The 18547-nt window shown below is 38.6% G+C and overlaps 1 protein-coding gene across 1 annotated transcript in view; it reads left to right on the plus strand.

Moving 5' to 3' along the window:
* The window catches only part of ITGA8 (integrin subunit alpha 8), a 109057-nt gene that overhangs the window by 79300 nt on the left and 11210 nt on the right, over positions 1-18547 (plus strand). Inside the window, exons 26-28 of the mRNA XM_084510830.1 lie at positions 2129-2254; positions 5618-5731; positions 17454-17555. Of these exons, the coding sequence (XP_084366956.1) occupies positions 2129-2254; positions 5618-5731; positions 17454-17555 (342 nt within the window). The remainder of the gene's footprint in view (positions 1-2128; positions 2255-5617; positions 5732-17453; positions 17556-18547) is intronic.

Genomic DNA, 18547 nt, shown 5'->3' on the forward strand with positions numbered 1-18547 from the left:
AAGTAATTCTATGCAGCCTGTACCTATAAATACCAGAGGGATAGGCTGTGGCTTCCAACTATGACAGACTGTTCAGGGTGACCAAAATCCACCCCAGGGGTAAGGTACATCCACTGAAGTGGCTGGCAGGTGCTAACCTCTGCCAGAGGTGGTGTCTCCTCACACTGTGGAGCTGTTATCAGTGCATGTAAGTTCTGGTCTGGAGACACACACACAAAATATCCTCTTCAGAGCATTTCTGGTGCAGTTGCACATTGCAGCAGAGGCCAGAAAAGGAGGAAAAATAAACTGGCTTTTTGCATGAGAAGTGAAGAACTGGAGATATCTGGAAATCTGCTCAAGATGACAAGGCTGAGGATAGGAAAGAGCAGTATAGTTTTTCCTGGTGGGGAAACCAAGAAAATCCATTGTAGTTAAAGAAAAGGAGCAAGAATCCATTTTGAGTAAGGTTTAATGTGCAAAATATATGGTATATAGAATGGCTACGGAGACAGTTGTCCAGTTCTGTACTGTTGGCTCAAGACAGATGAAACAATAACTTTAATGTAGTATCTTTAACACGAATATTTAAGGCACTGGAGAAATTCTACTTTTGAATTGTTGCATGAGATGTATGCTTTTTCTTAATTGCCGAGGGCTGTTTTCTAGCCCTAGCTGTAATAATTCAGTACTGAAGATGCTGACACTAGGATCTATGAAAAAAATAAGTGAATGCAAAGATCATCTACTATTCAAATGGGTCTACATATGTCTTCATATTGTCTTCGTATATTGAGGGCTTCTTCAAAGGCGTGTCATTATATTGTGGTTCTTTTCATTTGTCATCATTAAAGAATCTCATATATCCTGGTGAAAGAATCCTGGAAAGAGAATTCCCACATGTTATCACATGGAGATGGAGAGATTTACTAGCTATTTAACTGTTCCCTTATTGCAAAAGACAATGTTAACCTAATTCAGGAAAAAAAAATCATTTTTGTTTAAGTGTTTTTCATTAGTTAAGTAATTATAGCATCTTCCACTTTGCAGGATGCTTTTGACTGAAGATCTCAGACAATGTCAAAACTCTTTTTTGCGTCATAATTTTAATCATTTGAATGGTACAGATTTTCCAAATCAAGAACAACACAGTATTAGTTCATGGAGGGTTTTCTGTGGTTATGCCTGTTCTCATCCCCTCAGTGCTACAATATTTTTTATAATTACTCACATTTTCTTTAGTGATTTAAATATTTAGTGCTCGGAGGTTAAAGAAACTGGTAGGATGGATCTGACATAGCTGTTTCTAATCTGAGGCCCATAATGAATAGCGGTGTCTGTGTTTAGGTGAGTTCCTTTGAGATCTTTTTACAGGCTTCCAAGTACATTTTATTTAATTCGACATAACAGGATTGTCATAAATTAGTATTTATCTTTCTCTCTGTAGAAATTTGAGTTCCTGAGCATTCTCTGAAGATTCTTGAAAGAAGCTACAAATGCTTCGTATATAAATTAAAGACAAAATGGAAACAGTAAAACTAGGTTTTATTCAGAGATTGAAAATCCATGAAGATAAAGCTGAAGAGGATGCATTTTAATATGAGTTTAAGAATGAACAAACAGTTGCATTATACAAAGTCAAGTTGTTACCCCCCACAAAAAAAAAAAATAATCTTCAACAAACAATGGTTAAAAGCTGTGTTGCTAGAATTCAGATTTCCTTTTTTTCTTCTACTTTCTAATGCTGGTAAAATCATTATATTCCAGTAGGCAGCTTCTGATCTGAGCTATTGACCAGATTTCAGTGCAGCAACTTCTAATTTATCCTGTTACAGAGATCAGAATCCAGTCCCAAGCATCTAAGGAAAATAAGTATAGCAATGACTCCAGTAAAAATAGAGTGGGAAAAAATATTATCTACTGTAATTCCTATAACGAGGCAATATCTTGCAGTGCTATTACTAATCATACTCCTAGTTGAAGACATTATACTCTCATGGCTGAGTTGTTAAACTGAAAAAAAAAAAAAAAAAGAAAAAAAACACAATGTTAATCCAAAATTCAAGACCTCTGAGAAGGGAACAGATGATCTGTTAGATTCATTGTGTGGATATATCATTACCATTTGCTTTTTTGTTTCTCATTGCAGTTTGCTATTCCACAAGACACTCCTGAACTTGCTGCTTTTTTGTATAATTCCACAATTTCTCATTATATCAGGAGAAGGGAGGTCACAGTTGCAGAACCTTACAGGAGAAACTCTGCAAAAATACTGGTGAGTTAAATAGAATCTATAAACTGGGACTATGTATGCAGTATAATCAAAGTGGCTATCAGTGTGACTGCAATTTATTTACAGGTTTGTAAATACTAAGTAATTTTTATCCTCTCATTGTTAAGATATTGTTTACTACATATCACGGTGCCACAGGCTGCAGATTTTGTTTGGCAGTTTTTTTACATTTAAAGATCATGCATACCAAATTTCTAACTGTGCTACTTCTGGCTGCATGCACACAGGTGGACCTTTGTGGTCATACAACGACACACTTATCACAGGGAGGTTCAGTGCAAAGTTAGAGAATAGGTCCCTGTTCCAGGAATGAAATTTCAGATTCTGATTTCTGAAATGTAAGTCTTTCGTTGTTAACTTGGCTCCTGGTGTTCTGGCTCTTTCATAAACAATAGCTAATGCTTAAAATTAACATTTTCATGGAAAGTAACAGCTCTGACATAGTTTGGAGTATATTTGGTCCTGTCAATAAGTATATATATACATGGAGAGGTAGGACTTCCCAGTACCACAAGCAAGGCAGATAGGACAGGTCACCATATTTTTAACATTCCAACCAATGCTCCAAAGCAGCTGAGGTGCTTAAAATTATGAGCAAGAGCAAAGATCTCTCTCCTAGCTAGTCCAGGAAAAGAGTTCTGATTAGTTGGTCTGGTACCTGAGTATTTGTACTTGGCTGTATTTTTCAGAAGGGTTTTCTTTTTTTCCATTCCTGAATTCCATGTTCAGTCTCAAGAATTACAGGCATCAGCTCACCGTGCCCAGAGGCTGTGTTCAAAGTTGATGACCTTGAGGTCGTTCATGGGATTCATGTGGTCAGTCCTTGCCATTTATTTTTATGAACCTCAGGCAGTTTCTTTCATGCAGTCCATTCTCTTATTAAGCTGTTTGCTGCAGGCTCATGTTTGAATTCCTTGACATCACCAGACCTTGGGAGGAAGAGAAGCACCTCACTGACCTAACTATTCTGGAGTAATAGAATAATAATGCTGCTTCCGAAAGTTAATTTGGCAATTTTTATAACAGGAAAAAGACAGAATCTGAAAGTAATGAATACCATAATGTTATTAAGTACAAAATCACAGATGAACCCATTTGAAACAATAATCACTGCTGATGCCTATGTAATTCTTACATTAACCTAATAGCCTGGGAAGAATCTGATTCCACTGGGGCTGAAGGAAAAATGCCTAGGCTTTCAAAGACATACCAGTCAATACCACAGAACACTTAATCCATTCTTCAGTAATACCTTAATTGTCAGTTGTCTTTCTCAGTGATTAGGCTTGTATGCTGCCAGCACAGAAATCACTGCAGCAACTGTGAATGGTTAACCAAGATCATAAGTATGTACTGTGTCTGCACCTTATTACTCATTTTAAAATACGAGGCAGAGATTTTTCAGCTGCTTGATGTGGACAGAGACTGTTTAGCTGAATACACAGAATATGAAATTGGCACATGTGATGATCAGTTTTACAGTACAATATGCTTTAGATAAGCATAAATTTAGATAGGATTGGGTACAGTGCCTACCAATGGAAATATAGCAGTTTTTGTTCAGGATGGGCATAGAAAAGTAACCAAATAAGTATGTTCAGTTAGCAACTGGTCCCAATGCCACGTCTTCATTGCATACTAGGGGTCCAAAATATATTTTTTTCTTAATTTTGAGTCATTGAGAGATTATGGAAAGCAAATGTTGCTGCTGAAAATGCCTAACTGGCTAAAGGTAATTTTTGATCAAAATTTTATATTCTTTCATCAGATTTTTTTTTTTATTATTTTCATCGAAACATTTTCACAGAAAGGAAAGATGTTCTGAGAACCTCTTACTCTATTTATACTGTTTATTAAGCATTTGCTTTCTCTTCCTTTAGTTCTAATGCTATAGTGTTCTGAAAAGCACTATGGGCTAAATGCATTACTTAGAAAAAATAGAAATCTGTGTTCAGGTCCTAAAATGTCAGCCAAAAGTAGGCTTTTTGCATACTAATGATTTATTTTGTTAATATGTGGTTTTGGCCACTATGATTAATGAATACAGCTCTCCTCCTTCCTGCAAGATAAATAAATCTGGATGGAGGATGTTTAAATATGAAAAGCCAAATAAACAGATACTCTGAAATCCTCATTAAAAAAAAAAAAAATCAGAGTTTGGAAGTTACAGTTTCATTTTCGGGCAAATTTAGACAAGGGTGCTTAAGCACGCAGCTTCTATTTAACTTGTAATAAGGTAGAAATCTGTGCGGAAAGCTGTCCATAAAGATAAAGGATTCCATAAGGGTGTTTTCACATCTATTACATCCATCATCATCTCAGTTTCTGAAGTATGGGCTTTGCAGTACAGCCATTCTTACTCCCCTGAGGGAATGTACATGTGGGAACTCAGCTTTGCTATCAAGGTCACAAGATCTTCTGGCATAAGTGTTAGTGAAGTATCTGTAAGAGGGGTAATGTATGCTTTGTTACAAAAATATGAATCAATTAAAACCCTAGCCTTCCTCTTGATTTAAACCAAACTTTGGGGGTAAACACCATTTGTATATATACAGCTATACTTTTCTTTTTTCTTTTTTTTTTCAAATCCCGACACACTTTTAATCATTTTTTTTTTCTATGAGATCTGCCTTCCTTTCTATACCCCAAACAACCCCATCATTTCTGTGGTTTCCCCATGAGACTCTGCTCATTCCCTCCAGTGGCTTCTAGTCAGTTTTTAATAATTTTTGTGACGTTCTTCTGGCAGACTTTAACAGAGCATATAGTTTTGAGTTGCATTACTTGGCTTTTGCCTTCCGTCCTGTGTATAAGCCAGAATCACTGCTCATCAGGAATGTTTCATGGACCACAAGTTTCAAGTAGATCAACTAATGAATCTCAGCAAACGTTCTGGCTGCTATAATGTAAATACCAGTAAGAAAACTGGGAGAGTTGGAAGAGGGGAAAGATTTAAGAACATAAATATAGGCTTCGGCCATAGAGAACAGAAAAAAATATGTGTTGAAATGACAAAATGACTGACAGATAGAGACAAAGCATATGCTTCATGCTTGAGAAGTACCTGGCCATTTTAAGAGTTCGTCAAACTAAATTAGTGAAAGTTGTTACTTTCATTTTCAGTACTACAGTGGCTGGTTGTATTCACTGGTGGTGCAAAAAGAATCTCCGTCTTGGTTTATATTCTCACAGTCACTCATGAGGTACCTCATACATATTATATAAAATTATTGGTTTTGTAACCCTTAAAGGGAATGTTGATTGGGTTTGGTAATTTTGAGTATTTGAAAGTGATTTCATACATTTTTAAAGTATATGTATAACTTCCCTTTATTTTGTACGCAGAACTGTACAAATGTGAAGTGTATCTTAATTTCCTGCTATGTGGGACAACTGGAAAGAGGGAAGAGCGCAGCGCTAAAAATCAGGTCCCGGCTATGGGCCCAAACTTTCCTGCAGGTAATGCAAACAAAATTTTTTCTATACACGTGGATCCCTGCATCTTTGCTTGACCGGATATTTAAGAATACCAATGATGAAATTAAATGGGGCAAATGCAAACCCTTCTTTGTTATCACTTTCTTTGAAGGTAGCATCTCACTAGTTCATATCATATACATGCTGCTTTTCCTTCTCTCACTGTCAGTCCCTCTCAAACTCATGTCCTGAATCTTTCCCTGAAAATTCTAAAATGATTTTTAAACACCTTTTCTGTTTTTTTTGTTGTTGTTGTTTTGTTTTGGTTTTGTTTTGTTTGTTTGTTTGTTTCTGCTTTCTGCTTTGCTCATATCTTTCCTGGTGAAAGATCTGTCTTGGAACCAAACAGTAGATGGTGTACACTGTATCCAGCTTACAAGTTGTTATTGTCTGTTAATCTAGGGTAGTACGTACCAAGCTCGTATGACGTTCAACACTCAAGTAGAGATGATTTATGATTTACCACTAAAAAGAAGGGCAGTGCATGGAAGGAATGAACAACTTGCAAATTCTTGCATTTCCAACTTCAGTTGCTCAGAATTGTGTTTAGGGTGTATAGGACAGTGGGATTGCACTGTGAGATGGTATCTTGTAGCTGGCCAGGTGTCTTTAGTACTATATGGTTGTTACGGACTTGCCTCTTTTTACAGCAGTGTTTTCCAAAAGGTCATTTTGAGGGAATCTTCTCTATGAATTACATGTACATTACTGAAAATATGAAGATACTACATCTTGTCTTTGGATATCAGAAAGTCACACAGTATATATTGAGATCCAAAATGTAAAATTTTCCAGACGTATGTTGCTGTGGTGCTCCTCTGAAGGATCTGTTTTTCTTAGAGATAACTTTTTAAAGCACTCTGCAGGAGAGATTGATAAGACTATCGGCACTCTGGATGAGTATCTTTAACACCGGGCAGTACACCGAGAAATTTCAATTCAGTTCACTGTTAACTAGGAAATAATTGCAGATCCTATCTTGATCAAACTGGTCAATTATTGCCTTCCTTCTTCAAGGACTTTCAAATCTCCCCGTCTTTCCACTTGGAACCAACCTTCCTGTGTTCCCCATAGCTGTGGGAGAAGCTGTGGTTTATCCCCACAGTGCCTCTTACCCTAGCAAAAGTAGAATGGAGAATGCTCAGTTTACAACGGGAGTTTTAAATTGAGCTATTCATACCTTTTAAGTTAATTTCTCCTTTTCCTCAAATGTGAAGGTAGATAAAAGAAATTCTTCCTCGTTCAATTTGCTTTGCTGGAGAAACAAGAGAGCAGGTGGGATCTTTGCAGACTGGCTAGTCTCTGTTAAATTCAGTTAAGAGCTTAGCTCAGCTACTTCACTGTCCCTAATACAAAGAGACAGAGAGGCAAAAAAATTATTCATGGCTACAGCTATTCATGATAATTTTGACCACTGTTGTGTCCAAGCAATGTCAACAGTGAACCATCCCCATCTTCCTCACCAAACAAAAGATAGAGAGCTTAGCTCCCTTAGCTACAGTACTGGGAAAAAGTTAAGTCACATTTGGGATTCCATCAAGTCTTTCTCTTCATCATTCTGCTGGTGAAATCTAATTAACCATGCAAAGACCAAAGCCTTGTCTTGTTAAAAAAAAAAAAGAAAAAAAAGAAAAACATAAATGAACCCCCTTGCACAGATCCTAAACACCAGTTTTCTAGGGTATTTACAGCTCTTTCAGTGGGAGTTAGTCTCATAAATGTTTTTCTGAGTCCAGTTTAGTATGTAGCAAAAAATAACTATAGGAGTTTAAAGCTAAACAAATTTAATGAGAAACAGAAAGTGGTTCTCTGAGTTTTTGTTTGTGACCAAGGATCTGTAACAGTTGGAAGAAACTAGCTACAAAAGACATTAATCTTCTTTTCTCTGGGTCTCTTAAGCAAGACAGAATCTTTTCCTACAGTATAAGCTACAGAGCTTATATTTTAAAAGCTAAAATATAAGCTTTTTCAAGATTATAAACCTAACTTAGGCTCAGAAGAAGGATAACTGCATGAAATTTAGTAGCATGATTAATACAGGAGCAGGAGGACTCATCGTACCCAATTTTAGTCATCTGAAAGTTACATGCCAAAGGTGGTTTTCTAACTCCAGTCCGTGGCCAGACAGAGATGTCTTCAGAGGATGTGTTGTCCAGCTGATTTGAAACATCCTCCTCTGCCCTCCTGATCTGGATGGTGGAGAAGGGCCACAGCTCTGCTTTGGGACACAGGTGTGTGCAAACACACAGGCAGTGCCAGTGAGGGTGCTGTGGTCCCTTTAGCTCTTCCTTCTCCCCTAATAAATCCTTCTTGCTGTGACTGTATCCCCCTCCACTTACTGAGCTTGAGGCAGGGGCTGGAAGGAGCCATCCTGTAGGCTTCCTGGGTGCTGAGACCCCATGACAAACATGCCTGCAAGTATATCTGTATATCTTTCAGTATTGCTCTGTCCTTATGTACCTTTGCTATCAAACATTTTTTTATGGACTTTGAGGATTTTACCTTTTCTCTGTATCCTTCAGAAGCATTTCTGTTTCCTTCAGATAGTAGCTTTCAAGCTTTGCAAAAGAAAGACTCACAGAAAACTCCACTTAAAGCAGCAGGATTTTTTTCCCCACATAAAAACAGTAGTCACCAGAGAACTGTTGCATCTTCCCATATATGTCTAAAAAGCTGCCAGAATAACATGACCCCTGCTTCACATGCAAACATATATTGAGAAGAGAGAGAGAGCAAGTAGCCTGATGGGATCTGATTGCCTTCCTCCCACTCACCTCCAAACAGTTTCCTTTCTCAAAGCCCCTTTTAAAATGAACAGTTATACAGCCATCACCATAAAAGATGATAGAGCGTAATTGGTTGCCTAAAAAGGGCATCTTTTGCTTTTAGTAAGCCTGTAAACTCAGAGTTCCTAAGGTCATCCCAGAAGTAAAGTAAGGTACACCTAAAAAAAATGACTGCTGTTCACACGGCTGAAATCTGCAGATTCAAAGTGAGGATTAAAATGCAGTCAAAATAATGAGGATGTGGTGGTTCTGAACCAGGACACAGTGTTCAAGGGACAGGCTGAACCCCACACTAATGCTTTTGTACAGAAACTTAGAGGAAAAGTTGCTCTCTCTGTGGCAACATCACAAACTCTTTGGCACATGCACTTAACGTGCAGAATTTTCATATGCCAAAGAAAGCAGGATGATGGTGGCACGCAACATTCCTCAACTGTGTTATAATCTGAATGAAGACATGATGATCTGCAGAAGAAATTCTTCGTGCTCGTTGCAGTTCAGCACAAGCTGTCAGTCTGCATTTTCTCCTCATAGATACGCCAATGTCTCCTTATAGATACTCTAATGCAAACCTGATAAAAATTCAATGTGATTGGTTACAGCTAGGATGAAGTAATTCATGTTTCTCATCAGGGGTCTATGGATGAGCCTGTGCATTTTGTTGCCACAACAGACCAGCCCTGCACTGAGTGACTGCTTCCTTTTCCACTTAGTTTAACTGTCAACAGCTGAACCCCTTTGCCTCTTGACAGTTGCAATCTGTCACCTTAAAACCCAAACTCCCATAACAAATAACAGTTAAATGACGTGCAGTGATTAGACGTGTTTAAGTAAACAAAAGGAGCCCAAATTTCTCAACCAGCCAACAAAGATAGAGACAGACGTTGTGCAAAAGCCAAGAAGAATCACAGACTTACAGACTTTTTTGGATTAACTTCAAAGCCTGGCTGTAAATGTGAACCCTCTCCTAATGCTGACTTTGGGATTCAGACTTGCTGAGCTAGCAAATAGTAGCCTGATTCATGCAAAAGAGAAACAACCTTACATGGCCACGTTACGTTGTGTGCTGCTAGGGCTCTGTTATGTCTCCATTTGCCTAATCGTGCCTAATTTCTGAGTCATCAGAGGGAGAACCAAGGGGTCTTGCTCCGTGTTCTTTAAACTCTGATGGGTACTTCTAAATATAATACTGAGGAGCTGGGTAGTAAAACATCAGTTCTGAAAATACATTTCTAAATGATGAGTCTATACCATCTGTCTGATGTGTGACTTCCTTCCAGTATCCAAGCTCGTCGGACACTTACAGCCCTGTGGGAAGTAGGACTCAGCTCATTCTTGACTGTTTTTTCAGCCTGTATTGATAGTTCCTCACAATGATGAAAATCTCCTTCTGGGGTGCCTGAGGAGACAGTAACATTAAAAAAAAAACAACAAACACAGAAGGTGTGCAAGGTTCCCAAGAGGTTTCAATCAATCATTTGATTTTCTTTCTGCAATTGAATGTAATCATGTTGTTTCTCTCTTGGCTTTTACACAGACCCAGATAATTGAATATGGCACCCCTGTCTATGTGAGCTTTAATAGCTAGAAGGGAGAAAGATTTAGTTTTAATCTGAGAAAGTTCAAAAGCAACAGAAACATGGCAGCCAGTCTGTAAGCAGGTGCTCCCTTAAAATGCAAAGCCGTGTTTTGGCTTCTCTGCAAAATACTCATCTTTTCAGTGTTTCTGAACTTGCACTGCTCCTATTTCTTAGACTCTTAGATGCCTAAATATGGAAATAATAAAGACAATCACTGCCATGACACCCGCATCCTAACTGCCTGGCCCCAGACTGGGATCCAAAACCTGAAGCTTTTTAGTGCATAGGGTCCCCATACAGCATACAGAGGCAATCCAGTACCTCGGAAAAACAAACAGACCTGCATTAACCATCAGGGTGGTGCTCTCCGTCATCAGGAGGGCAGGCAGGAACATCAGGATTAGGCAGGAGTATGCCCACCCTTTCAGAATGCAAATCCACAAATCGCTCACAAGGGGAAATACCTACAGCATTAGTTGAAAGACTTAAGAGTTTGTTTATTCAAAATTCGGTCATAAGATTTAGAGCTGGCAGTCTAATGGTCAGAGGTTGGAAGATGTGAATTCAGTTTCCTCCTTAGGTTGAGAAACCTCACATCTCTGCTTTTATAGGATGATGGTGTTCCCTGTTGCTCAGGAAGCACATTTACAAAGACACGGAAAGAAACCCATTGATCTGGAAGGGTACAGGACAGGAAAAAGAGCTTGATGGAGTACCTTGGCATTTGGGGCCATCAGCTAGAAGTCCTTCCAGTACTCTCACCTCCCTTTACCTTCATTGCCTGCACCTGCAGCTGTCATCACTGTTAGAGTGTTTGCCCTAGTTGTACTTCCTTAATGAGAAGATTTGTTGAGAATCTCCATATTTTGCTACTGGTGAACTCATAAACTCTTCTTAGGGTGGCAGAAGGTAAGCCAGTTAGTGGTTTGGGGACAAGAAGTCAATTTAACTGCACAAAGACCACTGGAGGCAGAATGCAGATAACCAGTGCAGTGGATCCACACAGACTGCGTGGCATATGTGGTGTTGGCAGAGGCTTGGAAATCAGAGCAGAGGTGAGGGGGTGGAGGTGGCCCAAGATAGGAGTGAGATCTACCTCTTATATAGGCTTCTTTATTGAATCACCCAAGGAACGGTAATTTCTGAGCTCAGCATCCCCCAGCGTAGGACCTCTACCTGTGCCCAGTGGAACAGGTCTCAGTCAAGGGAAGCTTACAGAAGTGTTTTCTGAAGTATAACTGCAGCCAGCCTAAATTTCCTGTCAGTGGATAGAAGCAATGCACCAGGCTACACAGAAAGTTTGCCTACAGGGAGGCAACAGACAAATTAGTGAGAAAGATCATGGTCTCTTGATAATTTCCATGGAAGTTTAAATAGATTATTTTAATTCAGACTGAGGACTGAAAGCCATAAATTTGATGCACTGCCCTTCAAGCCACATATAAAAACAAAAGGGGGAAGTTGTCAGAGAAATTTGCCTTTACGTCAAACAAGTGTTGTTATTTGAAAAAATAAAATAAGTAAAAAGCAAAACTGTGTGTGGCCAAAAATGCCCTATTATGCTGGATATGATTGTTTATGTGGAATGAAGGCTAGAAAGAAAGAGCCTTTGGCACTGGGCTGGGCCGGCTGGAAGTTCTTTTGGGTGTAGGCTAGTTTTGTTTTCATTCATTGTTACTTAAAATAATGTCAAAATATTAACAAAGCAGAACATGAGGATCTTGATAGATGTGCTGAAGTGTGCATAAAGTTAGGTGAATGGAAAAGCTTAAGCTGATAACCATTAAAATCTATGTCAAAGCAATCTGAAATCACATGAAGTATCTATCAGTTAATTTTAAATAGTCCATTTCAGTGAATGTAGAAGATACGGTATGTCAAGTGTAAGAGATTAAAGGTAGAGATGAGGATGTGTTGATTTTCAGAGGAGCTGTATTGTCTCTGTTCAAAAGAGATATTTGCGTGAACATACTGTTGTAGTACAAACAGCACAAGGACTTTTTGACTTTTTGAATCATAGACATGCTTTATAATGAATTAACAGAAGAACAAATAGTTGCATGACCTCTACTCTCAGCATTTATGTAAGCTACTCTTTACTGGCTGTTGTTCAGGTTTTTGGAGGTGTGGGTCAAAGAAAGCAAGTTAACGAATTCCCAAAGCATATATTTTAAAGGAAACACAATATTGCTTACTGTCTCCTCTCTAAAACGTGCCAGACTCCAGTGGACACAAAGGGAAACAGGTTTTAATCAGCAGAGCCAATGCTGTTACCACAGCACTGAGCTCTGTATGCAGGAGATAACAGTTTCTGGGGGAGAATTCCACCACAGCTTGTTGTAGAGAAAGTACGTGCCCTTCACCTAGAGTGACTTCATTAGACTAGATCTAACCAGAAGGAAAGTGTTTTGGGTAAGTTGAACAATGCCAGTGTTCAACTAGAGCCAGTGGAACAAAGTCATTCTGGGGAGTCTCTCTACTAGTAAACTCTCCAAACCTGCAGGAAAACAAGGACCTGTCAGACACCTTTAAGCTGCTAGAAGTGTTAGTTCTCCTACCTTCAGTCTAGACCAGATTTACCCTCTGCATTTTAGTCTGTCCTCTAAGATGCCTCTGTGTGCTTTAAAGATGCTTTTTGGAGACTCTGGGTCTTTGCCTGAGCTCCCTGCAGGAATTGCCAGCATTCAGCTGGAGCTTGGAGAACTCTCCTTTAAATTGTCCAAGAGTTTCCAGCACTCCCCACATTATGTCTGTTTCTCTCGATAGCATTTAGGCAAAGAGCTGTCTCAGCGATGCGCACGAGAGTGTCAGAGGAGCCTTCAGAAGGCCCAGGTAGCCAGGGCTGGCACCCACTGTTGGCCATTAGGCGCCAACGTTCAGAGACTAAATTCCTTCTTCCCTTTCCTCTGAACTGTAATGAAGCCCTCAGCTGAATTGCAAACCACAGGTCCTGCTGCTTCCAGTAAACACTGAATATTTAAATATACACTGTTTAAAAAATGATATGTTAAAGAAATGCAGTTTCTCACAAATGACTTGAGAATTATAAACAGAGACAGCTGCCTGTATCTCCAAGGTGTTGGAACAAGTAAAATCCTGTTTCCAATTGATGCTGACCACAGTCATTGTTATAATGCCCTTTGCCACAAACACACATTTCTGTGAACAGAGAAAAAGGCTCTCTAGTCTTTTATATTGCTTTACAGCAATGGAGATGTGCAGCATTTCCAAGGGCCTAATGATGGGTTGAGAACATTTAATAGCTGTGGGCACAACCCAAGGTTATTAACCCCAGTGAAGCATTAATCCACAGGAAATATTCTCCTCTGTTGTTCTTATTGCTGATATAAGCTGAAAATTAAATAAGCCATGTATAGTAGGTGAAAGGATTTGTTTTTCTATGGGCACTGCATTTCTTTGTAGGATATTTCAAGGAAGTTAATGACTTCACTGTACCTTTGTCAATCAGGTTGTGTGTCTAATACCTACTTCTTTAATAATGTAACATAGCCTACCCTCTCCATTACAATTACTCTTATAAATCATATAAATCATAGCCAGAATCCTGCTTAATATGAATGCTTACAATTGAAAGCATGACTTTTTTTTTCAGGCAGAGAGTTCTGAAATTATGAATGCAAATTATTGCACAATTACAGAAACACTCCGGGGCTGCATGTGAGAAGTCCAATGCTTGGACTCTCACAGCAAAAATGAATCATAGTGAAAATCTGGTGAGAAGAATGGCTTGAGTCCGAAAATGGAAAATAATTAATGTGGTAAAGAAAAAATATTTTTCTGAAGACCATCTCATAGGTGTTAAGCACCGTGAAAGAGTATAAAAATTATTTATTTGATAAGTCTAATATTAAGTCAGTTGTGGGTTTTTTTTAGTCTTATTTTAAACACTGTTGATAGAAAATGTAGTTTCTTCCATTAGATGTCATCTGTATTATGGAGCTGATTTGCCTATCCCTATGTAAGTCACTTAAGGCAATTTTCTTTGTATTGCTCATTCCTAATACAAGCCCAAAGGAGAGGTTAAATGTTCTGATAATAAACATTCAGCTGCTCTTGGTATTTTAAAAGAACAAAATTATGGCATAGCCAAATTAATTCCAGAAGGCAATAAATATGCTGGCTTCATGTCTCCAGTAAGCACTCATATACTTGAAGAGAAAGTTCATTGTTTAAACAGAAAACAGAAGGGACAAGGCAAATATCTGAACTACAGCCCTGGACCTCAGGAGAGCAGACTTCAGCCTTTTCAGGGATCTGTGTGGAAGAACTCCATGGGAGACGGTACTGGAGAAAAGAGCAGTCCCGGAGAGCCAGTTGATTCTCTAGGATCACCTCCTCCAAGTTCAAGACCAGTCCATCCTGACATGTGGAAAGTCAAGCAAAGGTGGCAGGAGGTTTGCGTGGATGAACAAGGAGTTCCTGGTAAAACTCAAACGTAAAAAAGAAACATGCAAGAGGTGGAACTAGGGTCAGTTGACATGGAGTAGGTATTGGCTGGGGAATATAGAGATGCTCTCTGAGCAGTTAGGAAAGCAAAAGCCCACCAGGAGCTGAGCCTAGCAAGGTACTTACAGGGCAACGAGGCAGCTTCTGTAAGTACATCAGAAGAAAAGGAAGGCTGGGGAAAATATGGACCTTCTGCTGAATGGGGTGTGCAGAAGGCCAAGTTATTTGATGCCTCCTTACTAGTAAAATCTTCATACAGTAATCCAAGGCCTTTACAATGGGAGAGAAAACCTGCAGCAATGAACATTAACCCTCAGTGGAGGTGTATCTGGTTAGGGATCATTTAAAAAAATTGGACATACAAAAGCCCAAGGGATCTGGTGGGATGCACCCACAAGTGCAAAGGGAGCTGGCCAGTTATGGGTGGAAGTAAAGAAGACTAAGCCAGGCTCAGTGATATTCAGTGACAGAACAAGTCAAATATGGGAAATGCCATTTAAACCTAAGAAAAAAAAAACTTTTTACTATGAAAACACTGGTCAAAATTGTCACAGGGTCTCTTTTACCTCAGTCTTTATTCCATAAAACAGCTGAAAAGGTGTCTTAGACTGATAAGGTTTATACCTTTGATAAAATTGGAAATTCCAGAGGAAAACAACACTTAGCAGGGAGGAAAAGATTTTGGATAATCACATAGGAACTAAGTCTTGTCAGTGGAACAGAACTCCGAAATGTGCCGTAAGTAGAAGGAATGAGAAAGTCTTGCAGAAGGGGATTTAGGAAATGACAGGGTCATTCCAAATGCACTGGATATTATTACAGTCAATAAAATAAACTGTTATGACTGGTAGAATAATTTTAATGATTAATAAAGCACTATATAATGCAACATACAGAAGAATTTCATATGAATTATTATAGAAATGGGAAATACTGTGGGTTTCTTTAGGTACTAAATACAAATATGACTTCAGAAGATGACAAATGGCTTTCGGTACTTCCACATTAGTCAACCTGGAAGTTGGGAGAAATTTCATAAGTGCTTGGAGATTATGGGGGGGCCGGGGAGGCAACTGAGCTTTGCAAAATGGATAAGGTAGAATTTACATTTGGCTCGGGTTACTGGGATAGTTTAAAATTCATCCCAGTTCGTCTGTTATTCAATGTAATCTGTGAGCAGCTGGTGCCAAAACAGAGGAGTGCTTCACTTCCAAGGCCCTACCTTTCCATAAATCAGCAGTGGAATATTGTGTTGAATTCTGATATTTCAAAAAGGATCGAGACAGGTAGCAAAAATGATAAAGTGCTTCAAAAATATTCTTATATAAAAGACTAAAGTTGTTTACCTCAAGGAGTCTAATGCAAAGGGATATAATGTTAGTCATAACCACTGGGCCTTATTTCATTCTCTGCAGGGCTTATCAAAGCACTTTTAAAGGAGATCCATATCATTACCCCGACTTGACATGGGATATGCAAGATAAATCACACGTAACATTACCCAGAAAAATCAGTTGCAGAGATGGAATGAGAAAGAAGGTTTCTTGACTTCCAGAAGAGCATGGTAGCCAGTTAGGCATCTTTCCTTGGGATAAAAACAAGAAAACAGGTAGTTAGCATGCAGGATCTTCTCTCTGTGACAACATTACATTCAGTGTAATGGAAAGACCTCAAACTCAAAGTGTATTGAAAAATTTACTTGATTCCTGGTGTACCTAACCTTCAAAGCTAGTTCCAGTTAGATGGATGATGTCAGGATCTCAACAGGATTCAAAATAAGTGCGCGGAAATATTGGTATCCATTTTAGTAAATGTTGCAGCCATTAAGATCCTTCTAAAGGGCATGCACATTCAAATGTCAGATTTTGCACCAATTCAGTACAGATTTAGGTGGCTGTTTTCCAAAGGACATGTTCACACTCGACTACCATTTCAAGGCAGTTTGTGCAGGATTGAGGTTGCTGTTGAGGCCAGAACAGCACGAGACAGACAGTCAGATGTAGTGTGTCAGTGTCTGTATGGCTTCCTAATGAGGTGACAGCACTAACTGAAGCTCTCAGCATGAGCTGTATGATATAACAGTTTTGAGTCATTCTAAACCAGAAAAAATACTGCCTAATCAAATCTAATCTAGTTGAATCTCTAATAAATACAAGCAAGTTTAAATGAAAGACAGAGGACAGACAGAGCTACATTTGTTTATTCTGTACATCTCTGGTTCATTAAGCTGAAGTGCTTAATGAGAGCTATGTAAATATTTTATTAGCACCCTGTTAAGCAGTGGCTATGATACATTCCTATTGCAGTTGCACTGTGCAGTAAAAAATCAAGGTGAGTTGTTGTGTTTTTTATGAACTCTACTGCAACGGGAAGCCAATCACACCCTAAGTAAAGTGCAAAGATACTTGTCCCTATAGTTCTTTGATGGGAATTCACAGCCATTCCTCTGGTGCCATCATACAACTGTACCAGCCTGGTCTCAGCATGGGCCTGGAAATCTCAAGATACCTCTGGTTCTTGTTGTGCTTTGTGAGCAGAGGCAAGGTTTTAAAACATAGACACCCCATAAACCTCCTCCTCCTTCAAACTCACCAGTCTCCTATTGCAGTGAGAAATATGAGAAACAACTGCATGTGCCCTTCTACATATGTGCCCTTCTTCCATGCTTTGAACATGCAATCTTTGTATTTCAAATTTATGCTCTATTATTTGTGGATGCATACAGGTCCCAGGACTGCTGTACCCTTTACTGAAAGAAACCATCTTTGCCTTAGGAAATGAGTTCTCTCTATTTTTTCTCTGCTTATTTCTCATTATGCTTTTAAGTAGAAACATGGTTTTTAATAATTTCTTCTTTTCATATAATTTCAGAGAAAAAACGATCCCTATACTCTTTCTTCCAACGTGTCCTTCGAAGTTAAGAACATGCCCTATAAAGTGCAGCCAGCAAAGCTCCCCCGGGGAAGCATAGCAGTAAGTAACTGAAAATTGTATCTTTGTGTGAAGCACATGTATTTGGTCATTCTGATCATGGCTGTGAGAGTTTTTATAGGTGAAAATATTGAGATCAGTCTTTCCTGTGTTTCTAGTGTAAATTCCTGAGGTAATGCCTAAAGGAAATACATTTATTGCATTCTGTGGAAGTTGCTGGTATATAATACTAATTCCATTTTAAATAACTGTGTGTTGCATTAATGTGCAGACTGTTTTATTGCAAACTGGATGGATTTTTCACCCAGAAGAAAACAACAAAATCATGAAAGCAAGTATCTAATTACCTCATCTGGAGTTTAAAAAAAAAAAAAAAAAAAAAAAAAGGAATTTTCTCATGTAAAATCCAGAATCTTGTTTCTGTCAGGTTTAGAGATCTCATCTTTCAGTTTTCTTACACAAGTTTATGGATTATCTATGGCAACCTCTCTCTTATCTATATTAAACTTTCTTCTTTACCCTAATTTTCAAAAGGGTCTGCATGCCTCCCTAGGTTTTGCCATCTCATCAGGTAGGAGATATAAAATTGTCTGGCAATCCCTATAGATGTGTTAGTTGAATACTAAAGTACTTGCCTTATTTCAGAGTGAGATTAGTATGGCTCTGGGTTCTTATATGAAAAATGAATCTTGGAAACATAAATTTGATTTGTTTGCTGTTGCCAAAGCATTGAGTTTGGGGAGCAACTTAAAAGGAATTTACTTCTTTTGGTGTCTGATATCATGGTTAAAATTCACTCTTATTTTGTCATTACTGCTGCAAGTGAAAAAAATATGAGTGCAAAATTTGATTTTAGTATGACTCATCTGAAATTTGAAGGCTTATTGTTCTCATCTTTCTAAAGATTTATCATTCACAGCTCTTTTTAAAGGTAAGATCAATCCAAATTTCTTCAAGTTAAATCCTGATGCAAATATATCATATTGGTCTGTTGGGACATAGTAGTAGGGAACAGATTTTCTTATCTTTAAAAG

Source organism: Aythya ferina (assembly GCF_964211825.1).
Source record: "Aythya ferina genome assembly, chromosome: 2".
Lineage (NCBI taxonomy): Eukaryota > Metazoa > Chordata > Aves > Anseriformes > Anatidae > Aythya > Aythya ferina.